Source organism: Onychomys torridus, chromosome 22, assembly GCF_903995425.1.
Source record: "Onychomys torridus chromosome 22, mOncTor1.1, whole genome shotgun sequence".
Lineage (NCBI taxonomy): Eukaryota > Metazoa > Chordata > Mammalia > Rodentia > Cricetidae > Onychomys > Onychomys torridus.
The window spans coordinates 37,659,529-37,669,217 of NC_050464.1; the positions used below are offsets into that span (position 1 = coordinate 37,659,529).

Here is a 9,689-nt window from a genome sequence, read left to right on the forward strand (position 1 = left end):
TCCAGGACAGCCAGGGCTACACAGAGAAACCCTGTCTTGAAAACAAAAACAAAACAGAGTACTTCCTAGTCTCCGGTCTGACTGGAGTCAGGCTCCTACCACCATGTCAACTCAGAGGGGCCCACAACCTCCTGTGACTCCAGTTCCATTGGTCTGTACTGTCTGTCTGACCTTGGTGGGCACTGACACACAAGTGGTATACACATGCACATAAAACAATCTTAAAAAAATAAAAATAAACAATCTGCCCTTGGTGTTGACACTATCCCCATTAGTTCCCCAGCAAAGCAACGGTTTTTGCTCCCGACAAACTGGTATGCTAGATAACACAAGTGAGGTCAGTACCTGTGGTGAAATCTATCCATGTGCTTACTCAAAGACAACCACACACCAACTACTAAACATTTAAAATTTATTTCTCAACAAAATGGGCGACTCAGTCGTCGTAACTGCTGACCTCCAGAGCACAGCAACCCACAAAGATGCAGCACTGATTTCTGTCCCATAATCAGGGGTGAAAAATATACAACTTGTCTCTGAACCAAAGCCACAACTTCTATTTCTGCAGTCTAAAACATTTCACTGCTAGTGTGGAGGCCCTGGTTGAAATTATGTATTTCCTTAAAAAAGAAAAAAGAAAGAAAGAAATTTAAAAAAATTCCTAAGACGCTAAATTATCAATCTGGAATGTAGATTCTGAGCACAGAGCAGCTCATCGCATCTAAAAAAAATAGAGAAACTTCCCACCACCTTCCTCAGTAAGGCCTGAAAGGAGAGAAGTAGTGTGGAGAGCCCCTGCTTTGGTACGGAGACTCACGGCCCCTGGACCCAGACCGGGACCGTGAGTAGCCATAGCTGGTACTCCTCTCAGGATAAACTCGGATGTATGAAGTTTCACCCTGCAGTTGGAACAGACAGAAAAGGGAGAAGTAAAGAATCAGAACAGCAACCAAGGCCGACCTCTAACCTGGCTGTCTAAGGTGCTGTGCTGTTATTAAACTTTGACAGTGTTATTTGGAGGGAGGTACCCTTACTCTCCCTTTTCAAAAAGGAAGAAAATCAAGATAAACAAATGCATACTTCTCCCTGCTGTGACTTTGTGGGACTCAGGAATAGCAAACACTCCCTTTATTAAAAAAAAAAAATATTTATATGTATTGGTGTTTTGCTTGCATGTGTGTCTGTATGAGGGTGTCATATGGGTCTCCTGGAACTGGAGTTACAGACAGTTGTGAGCTGCCATGTAGGTGCTGGAAGAGCAGCCAGTGTGCTCCTAACAGCTGAGCCATCTCTCCAACCCCTGTAGACAGATCTTCAGTGGTACTGGGAAGTCATCCAATGGCAAAGGTCATGACCTGTTGCTACAATTGCTAAATCAAACTTAATAGAAGGTAAGAACCCACCTCATGAGAGCGGAATTTTGTGTCATCCAGTTTACGCAGAGCGTATTCCATGTCTTCTTTTCTCAGATATTCAACCATCCCCATTCCATCCTTTTGTACATCTGCATAACAGACATCCCCAGCTTCGCGCATATGATCTTTCAGGTCCTGCCAGCTGCCTGATGGAGGAAGTCCTAGGCACAGAGAATGTAAGAGAAGAACCACATCGGTCAGCCACATAACTGCCCTGTTAAGAGCTAGCAATGCCTATGGTGGTCTATACTCTGTGGATCACTTTATTCTTAAGGGTTCCCAAGTCACAAATCCTTATAAGGGGCACAAAACCAGAGAAATATACCTAAGTACATATGGAAAACCACCGTGAGAAGCTAGTCTAGGTTAACTGTCCAGAGACCAAAGTTTCCCAACAAAGCATCCTGTCACAGGCTTACAACCTCTGAGAATTTACCATTCTGTCCTTTACAATCAATGTGGCACTCCCAAAACTGAGTTCTGGTTTTTTGTTTTTGTTTTTTTTTTTTCATTATGAAATTTATTAGTACCAGGCATTTCTTGTGAACTTACTTTCCCGAGACATGGGACTTTTAAAACAAACCAAGTGTAGCTGAGGGAACAGCACAACAAATATCAAATTTGTTTTCTATTAGCGTGACCGGCTGACAGAGCAGAGTACCTCGTAAGAGATCACCAACATTCCTCACTAAGGTTGGGGAAAGTCACACTCAGACGCTACAACTAGTTGGGAGTCATACAACCCTACCTGGTGTCATGAAAGGGGAATGTGCTCCTGCTCTCAAAGGCTGTGTTTACCGCTCACAGCTCGGGACTGCAGCCATTTCCTAATAGTTTTCTAAGCAGGATTTCAGAGCAGCATGGAGAGAAAAAAAGATAATGTATGACATCTCGAAGGAGGGAACAGAGTCCTAGGGTTAAAAAATTACAAAGGGATACAAGATAGACAGATACCATCACTCTAATGCACTACTGTGATTGTGGGATAGTCACACTTTAAAAGGCGCCAGGCTCAACACATTTCACTCCACTAGGGCCCCCAAACTCCCTGCAATGTGCAGAGGCCCCGGGTCTTAACATTGCATCGATATTTCAAAGACATAAACTTCTGAGCTTAGCATTTCACCCATAATTCGTTGACACCAGCTATAAATGTTCTATGCTTTCCAATGCAATCCCCAAGATTCTTAGTTGTTTTGAATCTGGCCCCTGTGATGTCTATAAAGCCAGATGTCAAGGAACATTCCCAAAGAAAAACATTTTTAGAATTCTAGATCAAAGGTTTTGATATCATCTTGTCCCCTCACCAGTAAGAAACCACTTTATAAGAAACATGTTTATCAGGCAGTGGTAGCACTCCCCTCTAATCCCAGCTCAGGAGACAGAGGCAAGCGGATCTCTGTGAGGGCAGCCTGGTCTACATAGCAAGTTCCAGGACAGTCAGAACTACAGAGGGACCTTGTGTGAATGAACAAACAAACAAACAAGTTTCTGTACCACAAGGCCATATTACTTGTACAGTTTCATTTGTACAGTACCTGCCTCCCTGAAAATCCTAGAGCAAAGCTTTAGACTGTCCATGTGCACCAGCTACAAAAAAGCCGACATGCACCACATACTGACTGACAGCTCATGTTCCTTAGCGGCCAGACTCTGAGGTAGCACACACACCATCTCCTTCACTGTGGCGAGAACATACCTGAGACAAGAACTCGGAAATCAGACCGTCTGGTGGGAGGGCCATTCCTTGCACCACGGGGCCACCCACCCCGACCTCCATAAGTCCTGGGGAATTCCACACGAAGTCGACACTGGCCATAATCATAACCGTTTCTTCCATAAATTGCATCCTCGGCATCTCTGCAAAGAAAAGCTTGAAATCAGTGCTGCCCAATGGGCTGAGGGACTTCCCAGTGAAGGCATGAGTAATTAAGAGGGAGATCGGCCTGAGGGCCTAGGAGGATGGACACCCAAACAGAATCCTGAGGTATTCTTCTGTAGTTGAGGTCATTTTCACATTACTCATAAGCTTTACAGCTGGGCCAGTAAGAGGGCTCAGCTGTGGCATGCACACATTCTCAAGTGCAAAATACTTACTCAGAAACTGAAAAAAAAAAAAAAATTAAACTGTACAGTTAATGAAGGGGGTTGAATAGGAGCAAAAGATGTGACATGTGTGTGTGAAGGCATCATACCAAAACTCGTAATTCTGAATGTGCATACTGAAAAAAGACTACAGTAGTCAAGCATGGTATTCTAAGGATGTAAAGTGGAGGGATAGTCAGGGGTGACAGTGCACGTCTTTAATCCTAGCCCTCAGGAGGCAGAGACAGTGATCTTGGTGAGTTCAAGGCCAGTCTGATCCACAAAGTGAGTTCCAGAACAGCCAGGGCTACACAGAGAAACCCTGTCTCAAAAAACAATTTAAAAAAAAAAATTGTTGACAGCTAACTGATTCTCAATCTGTGAGTTAGACCCCTTAGACAAACTTCTGTCTCCAAAAATATTTGCATTATGATTCATAACAGTAGCAAAATTAAGTTATGAAGTAGCAACGAAAATAATTTTATGGTTGGGGTCACCACAACATGAGGAACTGTATTAAAGGGTCACAGTGTGAGGAAGGTTGAGAACCACTACATTAGGTTTATCCTACATTAGGCCCCGTAATATTCTTTCAAAAGGCCTAACGACATAAAGCTTATAGGGAGGGCACATTAAAATGTTTAAAAAGTTGATGATGGTGCCTTTAATCCCAGCACTGGGGAGGCAGAGGCAGGTGGATCTTTGTGAGTTCAAGGCCAGCCTAGTCTACAAATGAAGTTCTAGGACAGCCAGAGCTGTTACACTGAGAAACCCTGTCTTGAAAATAAAACAAAACAAAACGTTTTAAAAGGCCAGGTGTGGTGGTACACACCCTTACTCCCAACACTGGGGAGGCTGAGGCAGGAAATTCTGAGACCAGTCCGGTGTTTTTTTTCTTTAAAAAAAAAAAAAAAAAAGACTGTCTCAAAAGGTCAATACAAATATAAATGAGAGACAAATGTGGGTCTGAGGATACTGGTCTCAACTCCCACATGGTGGTTCACAACTCCAGTTCCAGGGCATCCAACAATTTCTTCTGACTTCCTCGGACAACAGGCATGCATGTGGAGCAGATACATACAGGTAAGACGCACATAAATAAATCTTTTAAAAAAGTTAAGTGAGGGCTGGGTATAATGACTCACATCTTTAATACCAGCGATGGGAGCCAGAGGCAGGCAGATGTCTGAGTTTGAGGCCCATGTGGTCTACCAAAGTTCCAGGCCAGTCAGAGCTATAGTGTAAGACCCTGTCTAAAGCAAACAAACAAAAGGCATCAAGGAATACATCCAGGACAACGCTGCCTGCCAGAATGTATTTCTAACGGAGCCTGGGAAGGGGCAGACATATAAAGGATTAAAATCGAATTTGTATGTGAAGTCCTTTGAGTTAAACTTTTCATACTTCTAAATTGAGAAATAAGTCTATCTCAGTGGGTTATCAAAAAGACTAAGATGCTAATATTTTAAGTGCTTTGTCTGAAATTTCTCAATTAGAGCAGAATATAATTCTTCTGTTAGGACTAAAGGAAAAAACGTGACCATGTAACAACACACAGTACCTGTTAAGTCATGACAGGAGGTTCAAATGCTACCTAGATCCGTTATGAAACATCACGTGTTAGCCCCTTACTAAACTCTTCCATTAACCAACCCTAAATTCCCTCATCTGTGAAATACGGTCAACAATATCTGCCTCGTGGGTTGCTGGAACTGCCGACTGCACAGCACGGCCCTCGACACAGAGATGACTTCAAAATACACAGTGGCACGGTTAACTACTTAAATAAGAGCCGTAACTTTCTCACGTTCATCTGTAAAAATGCTGCAGTCTACTTTGGAGGCAAAAGGCAAGACATTTTAGAAATAAGCTCTGTTAAGTCTTCAACCATCGAAGTCCAGGGTACTTCTCCTGGCAATCCGTGTCTCCAACCCAGGCCGGGCGACAGCGGGTAGGCAGGCAGAGATGAAGCCTTCCTCCCCACGATGCTGAGGAGACAGGAACAGGCCCTTATTGACCCGCGACCACTGGAGCGCTGTGACTTCCAAGGCGCACTTTCAAAAAGTTCCTGGGCTCACGTCTGCCAAACCACCGTCCCCGAGCGCGGATCTGGGGGACCTGGCTTTATCCTCAACGCTGCAGGGACCGGTAACTTCTGGGGGCCTCCCTCATCAGAGGGCCGTGAGGTCGCCACGGCCGCCGCCCGCCCGCCCGCCCGCCTCCCTCCCCCGCCGCTTTAATCCGACCCTCTGGACACGAACGAGGCTGGTGCGGAGCCCGAGTGGGGGATCGGCTGCAGACACCCCTTCACGGCCGCCCAAGGCGGGCAACCCGTCCCCGCCGTCTCTTCTCCCGTAACCGCGGCCAGGGCCCCGGGGGCGGCGGCGGCGGGGGCGGCCGTCCTCTGCAGGGCCGGTTCGGGGACCCCGAGGCTCCCAAGCCCGGGGCCGCTGCTCCCCCACCCCACCCCCGGTTAGGGTGCCTCCCCGGCCGGGAGGGAAGGCAAGTGCGGCGGGTTCGGGCCCTCCGGAGCCCATCCTGGGGCTTTTCCGTGAAACACTAACGAGGGAAGTGACAACCCGGAACGCTCGAGGAAGAGACGTCGCGGCGGCCGCCGCCTCCAGCAGGGGGTGCGCTGGGGGGACGGGGGTGTGCCGCGAGGGGTCGGCCGGCGGGCGGGCGGGCGCCCGGGGAGGGCTCGGGAGGGGACGGGAGGGCCGGGCCCGGCCCGGCGGGCGCCCGCCTGCAGGAGGGCGAGCCGCGGGGTCCTCACCGCGGGTCCTCGAAGCGTACGAAGGCGAAGGGCACGAGGCCGTGCCGGTTCTTGAGCTCGATCTCGCGGATGCGGCCGTACTTGTAAAACAGGTCCTCCAGGTCCTTCTCCCGCACGTCGGTCGGAAGGTTCCCCACGTAGATGCGGCCGTCGCCCTCGCCGCCGCGCTCGTCCGCCCAGCCCGACATCCGCACCGCCCGACGCCGCGGGCCCGCCGCAGCCCCGACTCGATCCCCGCCGCAGCTCCCGGATCCCCGCGGGCTCCGAGGCGCTCAGCCGCGCTGCCTTGTGGGAACGCGGCGCCGTGAGCCGTGGGGTCGGAGGAGACTAAAGGAATCTTAAAGGGAAAGCGGCCGCGAGGTGCGCGTGCGCGGAGCGGGGGCGGGGCGGGGGGGGGCAGTGCCCCAGGCAGCCAGAGCCCCGAGCCGCGCGGGACTCGCTCCCGAGCGCCGCCTAGGCTCGCCTTGCTTCGGGCACACCCGCCGAGCCCTGCGGGGCGCGTGGCCGTCGTTCCTGGAGCCCGGGCGCCCGACCCCACCCGAGGCCCCAGACTCCCCGCCCCCGCCCCCGCCCCGCGCCGGGCTGGCGTGACCCTGAGGTGGTCTCGAGTTTACGGAGAGCCGAGCAGGGTGGTGCACGCCATTCATTCCAGCACTCCGTGTGTGGGGGCAGAGGCAGGAGGATAACTGTGAGTTCAAGACCAGCCTGGTCTATACCAGGAAGTTCCAGGTCAGCCAAAGCTCTTTTTGCAACCTTGTGTCAAAGGGGGTTAAAAAAAAAAAAAAAAAAAAAGAATTTGTGGAGGTTAAGAGTGTAAAAGACTCTCTGATACTAAACATTTCATAACATCACCAAAATCATCACTGTAGAGTTTGGCTATTAGTGCGTTCTGGGCTACGTACAAGCTGGATAAATGAAACAAAGCCGTGGGTGGCGGTGCATTCCGGTACTCTCACGCTCGGAATGCTGGAGTGAGAGACTCGAAAATTCTAGGCTAGCCTGGGCTACATTCTGAGAGCCTGCCTTGGAAAACTATCCAGACCTAGACTGGAGGCTGGAGGGATCTGATCAGGTAAGGGGAGCAGAGTGTTAGCTGTAACGCCAGGCAGTGAGTGTGTTCACTGAGCCATTGTCTCAGCTGTTGATCCCGTAGTAACATTTTGGGGATCCTGGTAACCGGAGGCTGAGGTTGAAGCAGTGTTAGGAGTCCAGCCTGGGCTACACCATAAAACAATATCTCCTAAACAACAACAACAACCCTCAAATTATGTATGTTTATCCTTGTATTCTGTACAATTTAAAAAAAAAAGTTCTGGGGGCTGGAGAGATGACTCAGCGGTTAAGAGCACTTTGCTCTTCTAGAGGACCAGAGTTCAATTCCCAGCACCCACATGGCAGCTCACAACTTGTCTGTCCCACCAATTCCAGGGGATCTGGCACCTTCCCAGACATACATGCAGGCAAAATACCAATGCACATAAAATAAAAATAAATTTGAAAAAAAAAAAAAAGGTCTGTATGCCGGGCAATGGATGACGCATGCCTTTAGTTCCAGGAGGCAGACAGGTGGATCTCTGAGTTCAACCTAGTCTACACAGTGAGTTCCAGGATAGCCAGGGATGCACAGAGGAACCATGTCTTGAAAAACTAAAAAAAAAATTGAAAAATGAAACTTCTGGGCTGGAGGCTTGGCGGGTGGAGGCGCTTGCTGCCAAGTCTGACAGTTTGAGTGTGATCCCTAGTATGATGGGAGGAGAGGACCAACCAGCTGTCTCCTGACCTACAGGTGGGCACTGAGGCAGTCACACATCCACACACGTAAGCACACTGAAAGACACTACAAGTGAAAGAAGAGAACTATCCCTAACGCTGCTTCCAGGAGGAGCTCCCGGCTGCAGGCCTGAAGGACCGGAGGAATTAGCCAGGAAGGTCAGCAGGTGTGGAGGAAAAGGCAGCTGAGACGCCATAGGCCAATCACAGGATCGGAATTTGGGTTCTGCCAAGGGCACTGCCGTTAAAGGGGCCGGGAGTGCACTCTAGCTGGCCAGTGAGCTCTAGGGATTGCTTTCTCTCCACCCTCATCTCCCAGGACTCAGACCCGGGTCCCCTGCAAAAGCAGCCAGTGCTCTTAACCACTGAGCCACCTCCCCAGCCTCACAGGTTTTTGTTTGGTTTTGTTTTTTAATCCTAGGATTGTTTGAACACTAGGGATTGAACCTAGGGCCTTGTCCGTGCTAGACAAGTGCTTGACCGCTGTTCTATACCAATAATCCTCTTTGTTTTTATTATTGCAAGTATTTATTTTGTGGTGAGAAGGTCGCATATGCATGCGCACACGTGGAGGTCAGAGGACAACTTCAGGCATTTGGTTCTTTCCGTCTACCACATAGGTCCCACAGATCAAACTCAGGCCATCAGCCTTTGGCAGCAAGCCCTTGCTGAATCATTTTTTTTTCTGGACCCCCCCTAGCCATCATTTCCTTTTTTTTTTTTTTTTTTTTTTTGTTTTTGTTTTTGTTTGGTTTGGTTTAGTTTGGTTTTTTGAGAGACAGGGTTTCTCTGTGCAGCTTTGGCACCTTTCCTGGAACTCACTCTGTAGCCCAGGCTACACTCAAACTCACAGAGATCCGCCCGCCTCTGCCTCCCCAGTGCTGGGATTAAAGGTATACACCACCACCGCCTGGCCTATCATTTACTTTTTATTTTGAGACAGTGTCTCACTAAGATGCTCAGGCTAACCCTAGAGCCTGGAACCCTCTCATGTCAGCCTCCCAAGAAGCTGGAAGATGACCCGTGACACCGTGACTGGCTAAGAAGGCTCAAAGACAGGAAATGGTAGGACTTTGAAATGGCCCAGGAATGAGGGCTGATGAAGGAAAAGTCTGGGATCAGGTTCCTGGCTTGGAGAATTTGTTGGGCAGTGATGTCATTGCAAGGTAGAACTGGTCTGCAGAAAAAGGAGCTAGTCTGAGAGGCATGGATGATATGGAATTCGGGAACGTGGAGGACATAAGAAAGGAAAGATTAAAAAAAGCAGAAGGATTGTAGGCAATGTGTGCCCTCTAGCTGAAGACAGAATTCTATAACAGGACCTAATGACAGTGGATAGGCATTCCTGAGATGATTCAGACAGACTGACCTTCATGCAGGGAATTTATGGAAGCATCATGTATGGAGACACATGCCTCTAATCCCAGCCCTTGGGAGGTAGAGGCAGGAGGATCAGGAATTCCCAGTTACTTTGAGCTATGTAGTGAGTTGAATGTACCCTGTCTCAAAAAACAACAGACAACAAATTGTGTGTGTGTGTGTGTGTGTGTGTGTGTGTGTGAAAGTTTGATCAATACTCATCTTTGATGTATTATAATGATAATAAGAAAGATGCCATAGTTGAGACACAAGCCTATAATCCCAGC

At 48.9% G+C, this 9,689-nt stretch overlaps 1 protein-coding gene across 1 annotated transcript; it reads right to left on the bottom strand.

The window, feature by feature from the left end:
- Nucleotides 1–395: 395 nt before the first annotated feature.
- Nucleotides 396–6,593, bottom strand: Srsf9 (serine and arginine rich splicing factor 9). The gene is made up of 4 exons (XM_036171828.1): nt 6,274–6,593; nt 3,115–3,275; nt 1,404–1,576; nt 396–899 (listed from the first exon to the last, which is right to left on the bottom strand). The coding sequence occupies exons 1-4, from the start codon at nt 6,459–6,461 to the stop codon at nt 756–758; spliced, it is 666 nt and encodes a 221-aa protein (XP_036027721.1). The 5' UTR covers nt 6,462–6,593; the 3' UTR covers nt 396–755.
- Nucleotides 6,594–9,689: the final 3,096 nt, after the last annotated feature.

Coding starts and splice junctions, on each gene's coding strand:
- Srsf9 (XM_036171828.1), bottom strand. CDS start 6,461: ATGTCGGGCTGGGCGGACGAGCGCGGCGGCGAGGGCGACGGCCGCATC. Junction 3,276..6,273: donor GTACGCTTCGAGGACCCGCG/GTGAGGACCCCG, acceptor TTTTCTTTGCAG/AGATGCCGAGGATGCAATTT. Junction 900..1,403: donor CAAAATTCCGCTCTCATGAG/GTGGGTTCTTAC, acceptor TTCCAACTGCAG/GGTGAAACTTCATACATCCG.